The following is a 16,295-nucleotide window of genomic DNA, read 5'->3' on the forward strand; positions in this document are numbered from 1 at the left end:
ATTGGCAGTTAATGGCTAGCCCAAGGAGTACTGGAATCTACACTGGCACATTGGTTCCATCTAGTGGAAAAAACATTGCAGGTGTTGTATGGGACATTCCTTTGGGGAAGAAAGAATAAAGAGGTGATAATTAACCTGATTGCTCTTTATTTCACTAAAATTTAAGAGACAAAGGAAAAGGTTATTTTAGAAATATTTAGTCTTTGCTATTATTAGCATAATGCTGTAAATCTCCTAGGATGGAATGTAGACTGAAGGACTCAGATGGATCCTTACTTAGGTCTAATTTGTGTTTGTTTTGTTTTTCAGAAGGAGTTGAGCCTTCCAAGAAGAGGCAGCTTGTAAGTAGATTATTACCATTATGTTAAATAAGATTATGACATCCTGTTTAGGAATCCTTTCTAGGGACTGTTCTCAGTATCACTTGGAGAATCTCATTCATGAGATTTTTTTTCTGAACTCTTGCGTGAAAACTATGGAAGTCACTGAACCAGCCAACATTTCTTGCAAAACCAGATCCTTCCCTCTTTCTGAACTCCCCACTCTAGATTCTCTTTGTCTCAATTTTTGGGTAGCCTGTGGGGAAAGCTTCCACTTTGGTACCTATCACAGTCTTATACATGTTTAGATTTACTGAATTTTAGTAAACTTAAGTTTTTTGAGCATGTTAAAATGAAAGCCCTTGCCATCCACATCTGTCCCATAGCAGGAGAGGCCCACTTTTCTGAGAAGCTGGGGAAAGGGCAGCAGCTAAACAAGGTTGAAGTGGGGTTTTCTTTTATGTTTCTTCTATTCTGGCTTCTGGACTAGGGTTGACTCTCTTGGCCTACATTTTCTCTAAGAATTCTGTTGGGGCACTATTACAAATTTCACTAAGCAAAATGCTTGCTTTAAAATGTAGATTCTGAAATTATTTAATTAGAATCTCCATATTAGGGTTCCGGAACCTGTATTTTATGTACCTGCATTCATACCCATCATAATTTGGTAAGAACCAAATTTGGGAAACACAAGGAAATAGGCTTATGATAAAACATTGCTTCACAACCTTACCTTACAAAACACATGAGGTATAATTAAGGAGGACACAGCAATATCCATATTTATTTTAAAATACACTTTATATATATATATCAACTGTTCTCATGTTGGAATTTTGGTTTTTTTTTTAAAAATTTTATTTATTTATTTATACAAGCACTGGGTACAGTCAGAATCGCAGGAGGGTGAGAGAATTCACCAGAGCCAGAGCTGGGGGCAGAACAGGCAGAAGGACCGAAGTACACTGCTGAGGGGAGCAGTGAGCTTAGCAGGAGAGGTCTGCCGTGCCATGTGGGACCCTCGCCAGGCGGCCGGGGATCGAACCGGTACTGCAGAGGCTGTGGACAGCTTCGCAACCCAGTGCTCAACAGCTGCGCTACCAGGGAGGCCCTGGAATTTTGTTTTGTAAAAGTTCTCTAGTAATATGTTGTCCTCTGAGATTTTTGTAATGCCCCTTTAGCCCGTTTTTTGAAAGCTTATTGTAATGTGATATATAGAGACTCAAATTACAAGTCAGAAAACTTGTAGGGATTTAATCTTGGCTGTATCTATTAGTTTTATAAACCTAGACAAATCACTTCACTCCTTCAGTGTTGGTAGCCTTAATGAAGATCACTATGTACTTGCTTTCCTTTTTTCTTGTTATTAGAAGGATCATTCAACATATGAGACAGTGCTTCATTTCTTACAGTTTTTTCCTAAGGTGTATTAGTTTTACAATTTTCATAAACAGTTGATTAAACTTGGATGCATTCTGTTATATCAGAGCCACAGTCTTTCTTTAAATTCAATTCTAGCAGCGGATCTCAGTTCTGGCTTTGCACGCATCCCAAGTTTCATAAAAGTGGGCAAGGGTGCTATCAGAACTCTTAGTAGAGTTGTATACTGAGTAGGTATACATACTGAAAGGGAGTGGTTTTTCTTTTCTTTTTTTTTTTTTTTTAGTGTCTTTAATTCTTTCGGGAGTGGTTTTTCAAAGTTATGTTTAACAAGTATTTGTACCTGATAACTATCCTACCATATGGCATTTTTTTCTTTTGATATCTTCTTTTTGGAAATTTTCTGCATAAATTAGGTGAAACTAATTAAGACTTGAGGCAGGTTTTTTCTTCCAGGAATATGTGACTTCAATGAATGGAGTTTGCTAAGAAGAAGGTGGTGAAGTGGGGAGCATTATTGTTGTTTTAAACTAGAGGAATTTTTTGACTATTTAACGGATGTCTAAAGTTAGGCCTATTCTGCCTTAAAAATATTTAATGGATTAGCATCAGAAATAGACTTTCCATTCTTTTTAAAAGAAAGTAGCTCACACGTAAAACAATTGATCACTAAGTATGTTTGTACTTGATCTAAGTTCTGAGCTTTAAGATTCAATTAGACACATCCCTGTATTTGGAGCACTTATACTTAAGAAGTTCCTCAGTAGAGGTTTTTTTTTTTTTAAATCTTTACTATTAGAGAAGTAGAAAAAGTTCTGAGAGGAAGCCAGGAAACATGAATACTAATGGAGACTTTGCCACTAACAAGTTACACGTAGTTTAATGAGAACCATTATTTCTGCACCTGAATTTTCTCATTTGTAAAATGAAGGGTTTGGCTTACCTGATCTTTGTATTAGTCATCTCTCTAAATAGTCAAAGCTCTGAGTTACCTCTTCTGCATAGAAGTAGGCAAGTCTTTGTAGGGAGTGTGAAGTGAGAGGCAAAGCATTTGCAGTAAAGAAGCCAGAAAGGTTGGAACCACAGACCTAAGATGTTTGAATGTTTGTATTAAACTGATGTTAATAAAATGAGTGACTTACTGTTTGCCCTATTGTTTCTAGCCCTTGTAGCCTAATCTTAAAAATCTAAGAAGTTATTTGTCCCCTGCGTCTTGGTTGAAAGGAGATAAGTGTTGTATTATATCCCTATTTGCTTCTATCCCAGAATGATTCTTGCAAGATTAGATCCCAGTGTATGCCATTTCAGGTATAAAGGTCATTTCCTTTGGCATAGTCTCTCTGATATACTTAAATGGGCATGGAGAAATTAGGAGTTTGCAGTTTATTGGTGCTTTTGTCTTTTGAGATTCAGGTCCCATTAACTACTATACTTTTGAAAATAGCTGAGTGATAAAAAATAAATGAAGTGTGGTGATTTTGTAGGCTTTTCCATAGATTATAGTTGCATTAAAATGGACAGGAATTAAAAAATGGATTTCTGTATGTATGTGATATCTTGGTAGTATATAAAATGCATACTCTTCCACCTAATATATAATTCCCCAGTGTGCTCAAATTGGTTAGGGAAAGTAGCATAGAAATAATCAGGTTGGGCTTGAGAGTCAGGCAGACCTGGGTTTGAATGTTGACGTTATTATTTAGTAGATTTTTTTTTAATAAAACAAGTTACTGTTTGCCTTTTTTTAAAGATTTATTTATGTATTTATGAATATAAGAACTGGGGGACAGGCCAGAGGTGCGGGGCGATGAGAGGATTCACCAGAGACAGAGTGGGGAGCAGAACAGGCAGATCAGCTGATACACACTTTTTTTTTTTTTCTTAAAGATTTATTTATTTATTTATACAAGCACTGGGTACAGTCAGAAGCACTGGAGAGTGAGAGAATTCACCAGAGCCAGAGAGCCAGAGGGGGGGGGGGCAGAGCAGGCAGAAGGACCCAAGTACACTGCTGAGGGGAGCTGTGGGCAGCAGGAGAAGTCTGCGCACCATGTGGGACCCTGCTCCGGTGGCCGGGGAGCAGCTGAGGATGGAACCAGTGCTGCAGAGGCTGGGGGCAGCTTTGCAACCCAGTGCTCAACCACTGCGCCACCTGGGAGACCCTGATATACACTTTTGAGGGGAGCAGCAGGTGAGATAGGAGAGGTCTTCTGCGCCATGTGGGTCACCTCCCTGGCCGGGGATCGAACTCATGCTGCAGTAGCTGTGGATAGCTTCATAGTGCTGATGCTTAACCCCTTGAGCCACCAAGGAGGCCCCCATGTTTGTCATTTTGTCTCTGTTTATTTGTTCCTTTTTTCAAATTAACCCATCCATGCATTTATCATGCTGGATTTATTTAGTTCCTAATATATGCAGAATCTTTTCTAAATAACAGAGGTGCAGTAGTAGTTAAGTCGATAAAGTTGCTATACTCATGAAACTTTCATTTTGTTTGAGAAGAATAAACAGAAACATGCACGGTAAGTCATATAGTATACAGTGATATGAAGAAAAATAAAACTTGATAAGAGAGTTTTTGTGGGGCAGGGGTTGAAATTTTGAATTGGGTTGTTAGGAATTTCTTCATTAAGGTGACTTTTGAGTGAAGAACAGGAGTCTGGAATGAGTCCTATTGATAAATATATATGTGTGTATGTCAGGAGCATTCCAGCTAGAGTATATATGTGCCAAGGTCCTAGGTAGAAACATGCTTAGTATATTGGAGGTCAGCTAGGAGGCCAAAGTGACTGTTGGTGAGTAGCCACTGGTGTTGGGGTTAGGGTAGTGGATATAGTGGTAGGGTATAGAAGAATATGAGACTGGGATTGAATTATGTATTAATAGTATGTAAATCACAGGAAGGACTTTTCATTTCATGCTGAATGAGATAGAAAGTCAGTAGGTAGTTTCAAGCAAATGATATGTCAGTTTTTAGGGGGAGAAGGTGGTTTATTTTGTTGATATATAATTCACATACCATGTAATTAGTCACTATTTAAGGGTATGCAATTCAGTGGCTTTTAGTGTATTTTACAGTGTTTGCAATCAACACCATTAGCGTAATTCATAACATTTTCCTATCCAGTGGGAAGGCAGGGATTGACCGAGGTTGGCAGGGATGGAGCAATGGTCAGCACTAATTTCCTTACAACAACACTTTTGTTTTAAATGAGAAATGATTTGTCAGTGAGCCATAATATGTGGACACAGGTCTTGAAAAACTGAAAATCCTTGAAAGGCCATTTTTGTTAGTTATGTTGAGAATAATTTTTGCTAATCATCCCCACATTTACATCACTAGACCTTACAACTATTGGTTCCCTATAATCTGCTTGGATATCTCAGTGACATCTTAACTTTAGCATTCGTAAAACTGAAATCATTATTGTCTCAAAACCTATTCCTCATTCTTTAGTTTGCTAAATGGTACCACTTCCTCAAGAGAGAAAACTTAAATATTCTTGTCTTCCTATTCCTCACACCCAAAACGTTAAAAAAAAAAAAAAGATTTATTCATTCATGTATACAGGAACTAGGGCACAGAGCAGAGATGCGGGGATTGAGAGGACTCACCAGAGAGAGTAGGGAGCAGAACAGATGGACTGACTGAATGAAGTACACTCGCGCGAAGGGAGCAGCAGGGGAGCCAGGAGAGGTCTCTGGCGCCATGTGGGCTGCTCCCTGGTGGGCTGGGATTGAACTTGTGGTGCAGTGGCTGCGGACAGCCTTGTAGGCTGCGTCTCAACCCCCTGCACCACCAGGGAGGCCCCCCAAAACTCTTATACCCCTCAGTTGTCTCTTAGTTTCCTCTTATTTTTTGCTATCATGTACTTTTTGTCTGTGTATAATCCAAGCGATTGTAATGTCTTGCTTCTGCTACTGCTATGACTTTGTAAAACTGGTCTTTGTCTAGCATTGCTAACCCCCAGTCCAACCATCCATCATATATTAGCTAGGAAAACGCCTTTTAAAAGTTCAGGTTTGTGGGCCTCCCTGGTGGCGCAGCGGTTGAGCGCTGGGTTGCGAAGCTGCCTGTAGCCTCTGCAGCAGACCTCTCCTGCCGCCTGCTGCTCCCCTCAGCAGTGTACTTCTGTCCCTCTGCCTGCTCTGCTCCCCGCTCTGGCTCTGGTGAATTCTCTCACCCTCCTGCACTTCTGACTGTACCCAGTGCTGTATGTATGTATGTATGTATGTATGTATGTATGTATGTATAAATAAATAAATAATCTTTAAAAAAAAAAAAAAGGTCAGGTTTGTTTTCTCCTCCCAATCCTTGGTAATCTCTGTTCTACTTTATTTTTCTATGCATATGCCTATTCCAGATACTTTGGATGAGTGGAATTATACAGCCTTTATCCCTTAGAAACCTAGAGCCTAGATTTAACTTCACAGTCTTAGCTTGGGATAGAAATAGACTGCAGGTGCTCTCCTAGTTTTGAGAATGGGGACTTTCATCACTGACTCTGACATCATTATCACGAAGAGACTTTGTCAGAGTGGGACTCAGTACTTGTTGATAAGTGCTAGATTGCTGAGATGGTATTTCAATTTTCATTAGGCCTTGTATAGAACAGAGAATTCTGAAATAGGACCTGTGTGAGTCAAGTGATTGGGCTTAAGTGGAGAGGAAAAAAGTGAGTATCCCTTGAATACTAGGTAGGGTGAGTTTGCTTGGAAAATTAAAACAGTGGTATTTTATGTTATTAAGACTATGACTCTTAATAATATTTCACATTGCACTTGAGTGTTTTTATGTAATTCATGATGTCACAAAACACAGAAATTACACAAAACTTTTTCATTTCTGCATAGGAGAACTGGGGCATAGTCCATAAGTATGGGGGGGGGTGAGAGAATTCACCAGAGACAGAGTGGGGAGTAGAACGGGTAGATTTACTGAAATACACTGCTAAGGGGAGCAGCGGGGTGAGACAGGAGAAGTCTGCTGTGCCATTTTTGGGTGAGCTCCTTGACCAGAAAAGTAGCTGTTATAGTGCTGAGACTTAATCCCTAGGCCACCAGGGAGCCCCCTCACAAAACAATTCTTATCCATTGTGTTTTATTCTGTTTCTGTTTATGAAAATGTTGGTCTTGACTTCTGAATTTAATTTCATGACTTAGTAAAGAGTTGTGACCTATAGTTGACATAGTATTGGTTGGAGTATGAATTAATCATTTATTTTTTTTTTTTAGATTTTTTTTCTTTTTTTTTTTTTAGAGGCATGCTTTATTTATTTGTTTGCTGGTTTGTTTGTTTGTTTTGTTTATACATGCACTGGGTACAGTCAGAAGCGCGGGAGGGTGAGAGAATTCACCAGAGCCAGAGCGGGGAGCAGAGCAGGCAGAAGGACCGAGGTACACTGCTGAGGGGAGCAGCGGGCGGCAGGAGAGGTCTGCGCGCCATGTGGGACCCTCCTCCGGTGGCCGGGGAGCAGCCGGGGATGGAACTGGTGCTGCAGAGGCCGCGGGCAGCTTCGCAACCCAGCGCTCAACCGCTGCGCCACCGGGGAGGCCCTGAATTAATCATTTAAATATTACCCTAGATAACCAGCTTGGCAAATAACTTTGTCATCTAGATCAATGAGAGGAACCCATAGGTGCATGCAGAGAATCAAAGTGTTTGCTTCCTCTTTGACTACAGTAGCTGTCAGTGTTTGACTGCAGTTATTTGGTCACTTGGCTTTCTTCTGCCCAGACTGTTTTTATGAGATGCTTTTTTACGTATTTGGGTCTATCTCTTCCTTTAGATTGGGAGCTTGCCCCTGGAGGGCAAGACCTATAATAATAGGTAACACTTTTATAGTACTGTCTTTCTGTTAGGCATTTTTCTGTTTTACAAATATTAATTTTTAACTAATACCAATGAACACACCTTCATTTGCTTACTGTAATAATGTCTTATGTAACATCTGCCATATAAATGATTTGATTAATAGTTACTGGATGAAATGAAGCTAAATAGTTTCTGGGTTTATTAAATTTTCTTAAGACTTTTCTCACTACAAGGTTATTCAAGTGATTAGAGAATAATAGAGATTGAATTAAAAATGGTGCTGAAATTTTTCTAAATAACGGGGACAGTATTAAGTTGGTAAAATTAAAAATTTGTATTATGACTGTGCTGTGAGCGCTAACCTTAAGACTATCATCTTCCACCAGTGAAATGCCAATGCCCACAAAGTCTTAGTTCATTAAATTGCCAACATGGGATCCTTCAGAAGCTTTCTTTCAACCCCCTGCCCACTACAACAGCTGTTCTAGCCTGGCCCACACCTCCTGAATTAGTATTTCTGTCACAGTGTGAGTTTCCAAGTTGGTATGTACACTTTCTGCCAGAGTCTTTACTGCTGCCAGGCCTCAGGGTTGAAAGCAACTGATTTGTGGGGGAGGGAGTTTGGTGCTTGTCTCTGAGAAGGAACAAGGTGCTCTCTGGGGCTCTGATTTATTGCAGGCTAAGTGTGAATGATGTCAGGCAGCTCAGACGACAGCTGATTCATTTGGGATCTGGGACTCCTCACTGCTGCTTCCTAGACTCTCAGATCTTTTTTGTGGGGAGGGGGGTATGGGGGAAGGGAAGTATGAATATCTTATTTTTGAAGAAAAGTGCTTTAATTTTTCTCTTAAGTTTGGAAGACTTTGTAAGTTTCCATTAGTTTATAGACTGCATACCCCTTCTGTGAAAGAATTTTCTGCCAAGACTCCAGTGTGAGAGGGCAAAAGCTTGAGTAGCCAGAAAAATGATGAAACGAAGGAGAGAAAGACTGGGAGCACCATGTCTGCGGATTCAGTAAGGAGGCTGGGGTGTCTGAGTGGAAACTGGCAGATATGAGGAAAAGAACTAATGCCAACTAACTCACTTTCATTTGCTTAGATAAAGACTCTGCTTTAGACATTCCTGTCAGGAAGAGCACTGAGCTGGCTTCATAAATTCAAGGTCAAAACAGTATTCCCTGGCAGGGGCATAAAGGACTGCTAATTTTGAAAACTGAGTTAGATGTCGTAGGTACTTGGGGGACTGGATTAACAATGAAGAATATTTTTTTCTTGCCTTGAAAGCAAATTTGTACTTTAAGTTAGTGTCAAAACTGCATATACAAGCTCCACTCTATGAGTATGGAAAATAAATGGCAAAGAAGTTTATCTTCTCCTTTGATGCTGTACTGTCCCTTGCACATCAAAGCCTGAGTCTTTTATTTTTTTTTATTTTTATTTTTTTTATTAAATTTTATTTTTATATTCCCCCATACAATTGCAAACGCCCCATTCTGACCCCAATCCTTCCCCTCCCGCCCCCCACCCCCCAAAAAGTGTCTCTGGTTCATAGTTTTTTGTTGATTTTGATTTTCACTTTCTTATATTCATTTTCCTGGTCCCTTATTTAAGTTTTCTAGATTCCTGCTATGAGTGAGACCATTCGGTATTTTTCTTAAAGCCTGAGTCTTTTAAAGTTTTGACCTGAATTTTATTTATTTTTTGACCAATAAAAAAATTGCTTAGGTGAGGATTTTAAAGCTGCGGAATGGAAGAAGGCTTTCCATTTAAAGGGTGAGAACTACTTGCAGGTTATTTAATGAAAGAGTGCTGAATGAATTGATCAACAATTAGGAAGCCAGGGAAAGAAGTGTCCTAGAATCCCTCCCACCTTAGTGATCTGTCTTGAATTGCTTTTGCATAGCTCACAGGAGGGAAGTGCACATCAGATTTTCTTCCCATGAAAATTAGTGCTTATCTGGAGACAGCATGGTGTAGGTGTACCAGATTGATAGACTTTAATGGGCTTCCTTTGACTTGTTGCCCTTTAAAGTCAGTGGATACTTATTGACTAATGATTCTACCACACTTGGAAAATCAGATTTATGTGATGTATATAACTAGGAGGATTGTCATACTAAATAAAAGGTTTATTTCTATGCTAGGAGTAATTAAATAATTATTAAATTTAATTATTAAATTAAAAAAATAAACACCACATAAAAGAAGCTTCATTAACTGGAATATCATTTAAAGATGATTGGTAGGGGGAAGCAAATATTGTCTAAAAAATGATAAATGTTAAAATTAAAAAAAAATAAAATTCAGTGATTTAGTATTACAAAAAAAGATGATTGGTTAGCAAAATTGTAATTTTTAATGTTAAATTTGTAGTTTAAGAAAACGTAAGTCCAAGTTCTCCAGATGTTGGTGCACAAATATTGGTGATCATTGTATCTGTTTTAGTGTCTTAGAGTTTACTTTAGGAAAATTTCCCTGGAGACTTCATAATCAAATTTCCCTGGAGACTTCATAATCATCTTTCCTTTTTCAAAAAACCATATACCATATAAGAGTTTAGTCCCAGTGTGTAACCATTTTGCAGAGTGGTAAGTAGGAGCAAAAAGAGAATGAAATTTAATTTTCATAGATTTTTATAATCAAAATGGCTAAATCTCATTTTATGTCATAAGTGTGAAGACTTAAACAGTTTGTATAAGCATTATTAATCAGTTTAAGTGTTTTATAGTATGTTCTAGTTAGCTCAAACTTATATATGCTAGGGAGCTTGTATTTTAAATAAATCTTTAGAAAAGTTAATCCCAAACTAATATTTTTACTTCTTATAATTTCACTTATGTTGAGTTTGTGGAAATTTGGGCATGCCTGTAATTTTAAGTAATTTTCTTCCTTGTATTTTCCTATCCTGTTGCCACGTATCCTCATATTATGTATTTATCTGTGAGTATGCTAAAGCCAGGTTAGAGGAAAAGTAAGTGGAAAGGTAAAGATTTCTTTGGACTATATGTAATTAAAGTAGAATGTCATTATATGCATATTCAAACAGCTAGTAATAACAATAACATTATGTGCATATTCAAACAGCTAGTAATAAAATAACACTTTAAAACAGATCAGGTGCTTATAAGATACTTAATTTTTTTCATCTTAGAAATAAAATACTATAATTAAGCATGGTATTTGTATAGAAAACTATGCTGCTACTAAAGAAAATTGAATACTATGAATTTATCAATTGTTTTTTTACCATCTGTGACTTCTATCAGTTATCAGTAAAGTAGAAATCTATATTTGCCATCCACCTGTTTTCAATCTAGTGATTTTTTTACTTAATGAAATGTTCATTGGAACTTAACACATCAAATTGTTAGATTGTTTGTTTTTTGGGGGGAAGTAATCTAGAAAACTAAAATTTAAGTAGAAGCAAAATTTGCTGTAGAATTAAGTAACATTATATGATATCTTCATCAGGCAAAATAGCTGAATAAGTTGGCATTATTGTTGATATGCTCTAACAATTTAAAAACTATTGAGAATAGTTTACTGTTATGGACAGATACATTCTCTAGTAGTTTCTGTCATTGAACACAAAATATTAATTGCTTGCTAATTGATCAGTTGTGGTAAATTTGCAATAGTTTTCTAGAAGCCAATTGTAAGTACTTTGAAAACCCATAACTTAGCCTTTTGGTGTTCTATAAATTATTTTAGTGTAGATAGTCTGTGTCAATAGATACTTGAGAATGATTTTTGACAGTTTTTTTTTTTTTCTTGATTCTCTTGCCTAAACTAACCCACTTTGAAAATACTTCTTTTCGGTTGAGAAATTATCACTGACTTTGTTTTGTTTTGTTTTTTCCTACTGTGGTACCTTGTCAGAATCTCTACTCTTTGCCGAGGATCTGAAGCAAACCAACACATGTTTTCTCCCACATCAGCTCCAGCCCTATCCCTCACTAAAGTCCCATTTAGTGCTGACTGTGCTCTGGCTACTTCTTCTCTTGCCTTTTTCCTGAACCCACAAGCCCATAGCAGTCCTGGCAGTCCCTGTTCCAGCCGCCCACTGCAGTGGAGGTAAGGAAAACTGCTATAATGTGAATGTGGACCTTGGCAGTTGATTCTGGCCTAATAGGTAAAACCCAAATCTTTTTCTTTAATAATGGGAAGAAACTAAGTAAAAGTAATGGCCCAATCACAGAGAAGTGTAAAAGAAATTTCACAGATTTCTGTTACATTCAAAATTTCAAGAGAAAGTAGGGTAGCATATTGGTACTTAATTTCTGTGCCATTCCTGACTGTTAGACAGTCCTGTGACCACTGTACAGGAGAAGCATAGCATTGCAGAATGCTAGAGCTCTTTAAAGGTTGAACTAATCCAAATCCCACATTTTATGCAACAGGAAAGTTTGATTCTAAAACTAGTTATGATTTATTTCCATGGGTTGAAATTCAGACTGAAAACAACCTGCTCCCTGTTTCTTTCTACCTTTCCTTTCATATATTCAACATTATTTAAGTGTGTGCTATGTGCAGGGCTCTCTTTTAGGTATGAAGAAAAAAAGAGTGAACATAGGAGGTACAATCCCAAAATTCAGCTTTGATTCTAGTGGAGGGAGACTGTAAACAAATTAGTGAGTAAATATATACAGGTGGACATAATAGACACTGAGAATATAGCATAAGGGGACTAGGGAATGTGAGACCTGGAGTTTGACATTTCTTGTAAAAGGTGGTCAGGGAGGTCCTCAATGATATATGAACAAAGTCTTGAAGTAAGTCATGGAGCCAGAATAGAGATATCTGAAGGCAAAGTGTTTCAGAAAGAGCAACAGTAAGTGCCAAAGAGCTTGCTTTGTATATTCTTTGTGCAGCAGAGTTCAGAGTAGAGTAAGTTAGAAAGTAGGAAGTGGGAAAGGAGATCTTAGATGTAGTAGGAAGCCAGAGAAAGTGGAACCTTCCTAGAAATATTCTTCATATAGTAAGCGCTTATAAGGACTTTTGTTTTTGTAGTGAGCATCTCTTTAAATATTCTTGAATTTTATTATGAAATTGGTAGGTTTAAAGCAGAAGAATATCATCATCTGACATTGATCAAAAGGATCACCCTAGATAGAGTTAGAAGTCTGCTGGTATAATCTAGATAAGAGACAATGATGGTTTGAACCCATGGTGATGCAGATGGTGAGAGTGGTTAGATTTGGGTATGTATTTTGGTGGTAGAATTGATAGGATTTGTTGATAGATTAGATGCAGAGTTTGAGAGAAAGATGAATTAAGGATGACTGAAGATTTGGGATGAATAGCTAGAAAATTGCAGTTATGAAATGAGACTGGGAAACTGAAAGAGCTAATTAAGTAGTCAGAGATATGTGAGTTCTGCACAAAAGATACATAAGTAGGTATTGTGAGTGTGTAAGTGAAATAAATTTATTAGATTTATGAGATCATCCAGTGATTGACTTGATAGAAAAAGAACTGTCACAGGATATTGAACCCTGGAGCAATGTGATTTTATGAGATTGGGGAGATGAGGGACTAGCAAAGGAGAGACTGAAAAGAGCAGCTTCTTCGGGAAGGGAATCCTAGAAAGAAGTATCCTTAGCATAATTGAAAAAAAATTCAAGAAGGCAAATATGAGATCAATAGGTATTTGTTAAGCTTTTTGTTTGTGGGGGAAAAAAAGTAACCCGGAAACTGAAAGATTTAAGTTGAAACTTCAAATAAATTTAAATGACAGTTTGATGAGAGAGCTCAAATTTCCTAGACAATTTAAAACAGTGTTAGAGACTGTTTCTTCCTGTAGGTTCTAGACTTTGGTGTAAAAGACTAAGAAAAACTGGAAGTTGGGGACATTTATACCATAAGGTGTGTTCCATCTTGGTACATGGCTTGATGTATGATACACCTGTGATCTTAGGACAATACAACCCAAAGCAATGCCTTGCAATTTGGGGCTTGTAGCATTAAATTTCATGCCCCCCTTTCTCGTCACTACCTTAGTTTCATTCCATTCTTCTTTGGTATCTCTCCCATGTGATATATCAGTTCAGAGATATGGCAAGATAATTGTACCTTATTGTTTGTATTTTTTAAAATGTTCTTGAATTCTGGGATGCAGTTAAATTATTTGGAAATAGCTTGATTCTCTTGAGGATTATTCTAATCTTTTCTAGGTGGGTCCAGGGCAGCATTTATGACTAATTTATCCTTAACACTGAGACAGTACTTTCTGAGTACTCTACTCTATCCCCTTGCATTATGAGTTTTTTCCACTCAGACTAGAGGGAGCATGATCTATTCCTGGCCCTCTGTGAGCCATAACACCTGTTTATTTTCTTGGATGGTTTCCTCACCAACATGAGTTGATCAGAACTCAGCTGAAAAATGCCAAGTTCTCTCTTTTGTGCTCTGACTTTTATATTCCAACCACCTTAGCCCCTCTCCAAGTTCCCAGTTCTGTCTCTCAACTCAGACTGCTGGGTTCTTTTTGAATACCCTCTTTCTGTGTTGCTTCTTAGAAATGTTCTACAAATTGTTAGCTGGGAGAATCTTAGGACTTAGTTTGGGGCAATTTTAGAGCTTACTTTGTTCTCTTTTATGCAATGTCTCAATACCTGATGTTTCACGTTTCATTTTTTTCCTTTTCAGTTTTTAAGGCACTTAAACCTGGTCTCTGATTCCTCATCATGACAGAAACCAAAAACTCTAATTTTTAAAAATAATTTATTTATATATATTTTACATCATTGTTCATTTCTTTTCTCAGGTGTAGTTCCCATAGAATTTCCACCACCAGTTCACCCGTGCACCATCACAATGTCCCTTGTGCTCTTCCCGCCCTCGTTTTGATCTTTCTCCCTCCTCCTCCCCTGCAGAATGTCTCTGATTTATAGTTGTCTGTTTATTTTTGTTTTGTTCTGTTGTATTTTTTTATTGTTATTTTTTCTGCTGATCCCTTATTTGGTTCCCCTATATTCCTCCTATAAGTGAAACCATCCTATATTTTTCTTTTTCCTTCTGACTTATTTCTAGCTCCATCCATGTTGCTGTGAATGGCATGAGTTTATCTTTTTTGATTGCTGAATAGTATTCCATCGTGTATATATACTAAATCTTCTTGATCCAGTCATCTATTTTTGGGCATTTGGGTTGTTTCCAAGTCTTACCTATTATAAACAGTGCTGCAATAAACATAGGGGTGCAGGTATCCTTTTGATTTAATGTTTTTGTTTCCTTTGGGTAGATTCTAGGAGTGGAATTGCTGGGTCATATGGTAGTCCCATTTTTAGTAGACTGAGCTTTCCATAGTGGGTGGACCAGTTTGCATTTCCACCAGCAGTGTAGGAGAGTTTCTTTTTCACTACTTCCTCGCCAACATTTGTTTTTGCTAGTTTTTTTAGTATGTGCCATTCTTACTGGTGTAAGGTGGTATCTCATGTGGTTTTGATTTGCATTTTCCTGATTATGAGGGATGTTGAACATTTTTTCCTGTGTCTGTTGGCCATTTGCATTTCCTCTTTGGAGAAGTGTCTTTTAAGTTCTTCTGCCCATTTTTAGACTGGATGGTTTACTTTTTTTTGTTGAGTCCTGTGAGTTCTTTGTATATCTTTGTGATCAATCCCTTATCAGTAGTATGGCATGCAAAAATTTTCTCCCAATCAGTAGGGTGTCTCTTTGTTTTGGTTAATGCTCTTTTGCTGCACAGGAGCTTTTTAATTTGATGTAATCCCAGCTACTTATCTTTTCCTTCACTTTCTTTGCTTTTGGGGATGAGTCCTTAGAGATGTCACTGAGATGTATGTCCTGTAGTGTTTTACCTATGTTTTCTTCTATATATTTTATGGTTTCAGGGCTTATGTTCAGTTCTTTTATCCATTTTGAGTTGGTTTTGTACATGGTGTGAGGTCATGATCTAATTTCATTCTTTTGCATGTGGTGGTACAGTTTTCCCAGCACCATTTATTGAGCAAACTGTCCTTGTTCCATTGCATATTCTTTGCTCCTTTGTCAAAGATTAGTTGTTCATATATGTGTGGCTTTATTTCTGGGCTTTCTATTCAATTCCACTGGTCTGTGTGTCTGAGAAACCCTAATTATTTTGAGTATCATCAGAAGTGAAAATTGGAGTGGGAAATAAAAAAAATAAAAAGAAATGAAAATTGCTCATTGTGATTGTTGGTTGGCCTATTTACATAGTGGATAAACTTAATAGAGTAGAACAGAAATATATCATTTTTTTAGTTGAGCTAAAATTGATTTACAACATGTATATGATTTAAGGTATAGGTTCACAATTCTTCAGATGGTTGTTACCATAACACCACCCTTAATCCACCATAGATCATTGGACTGGGCCCCTTCCCCTCCATATTCCCCATTTCTCACCCCTTCTCTTCTGGTATTACAATCCTTATTTTAATTGGTTTATCTTGCTAAATAAAGAAAAGTTGAGAAATGAAACAACAAAAGAATAAAAATAGATACCATTTGCTGAGTGTTTACTGAGTTAAACTGAGGATTTAAAAGTTTTCATGTACCTTTCCAAGCATTAAAAATTTGTAAATCATTCAATCCTCACACCAATGTTATGAGGTAGGTATTATTATGCTCATTTTGCTGATGAAGAAAACAAGGCATAGGGATTAAATAAGTTACTCAGGATAACACAGTTTGTGAGTGGCAGAACGGGGCAGTCTGGCTTCAGAGTTTCATCTTAACTATACAGTTCTAATGCTTCATCTAAGATACTTCCTTGATATATTGTGTTCTGAACCTAAATAA

At 37.5% G+C, this 16,295-nt stretch overlaps 1 protein-coding gene across 3 annotated transcripts in view; it reads left to right on the forward strand.

Moving 5' to 3' along the window:
• MAST2 (microtubule associated serine/threonine kinase 2) overlaps positions 1 to 16,295 on the forward strand; it is a 138,134-nt gene that overhangs the window by 59,098 nt on the left and 62,741 nt on the right. The window contains exons 2-3 of one of the 3 annotated variants that reach the window (XM_037500979.2): positions 310 to 341; positions 11,394 to 11,588. In XM_037500979.2, the coding sequence (XP_037356876.1) occupies positions 310 to 341; positions 11,394 to 11,588 (227 nt within the window). Of the gene's footprint in view, positions 1 to 309; positions 342 to 8,355; positions 8,530 to 11,393; positions 11,589 to 16,295 lie in introns of those variants that run through there. The other 2 variants (XM_037500981.2, XM_037500978.2) reach the window with 2 other exon arrangements.

This window comes from Talpa occidentalis, unplaced genomic scaffold (assembly GCF_014898055.3).
Source record: "Talpa occidentalis isolate TD23 unplaced genomic scaffold, MPIMG_talOcc4v2.1 talOcc4.9, whole genome shotgun sequence".
Taxonomy (NCBI): domain Eukaryota; kingdom Metazoa; phylum Chordata; class Mammalia; order Eulipotyphla; family Talpidae; genus Talpa; species Talpa occidentalis.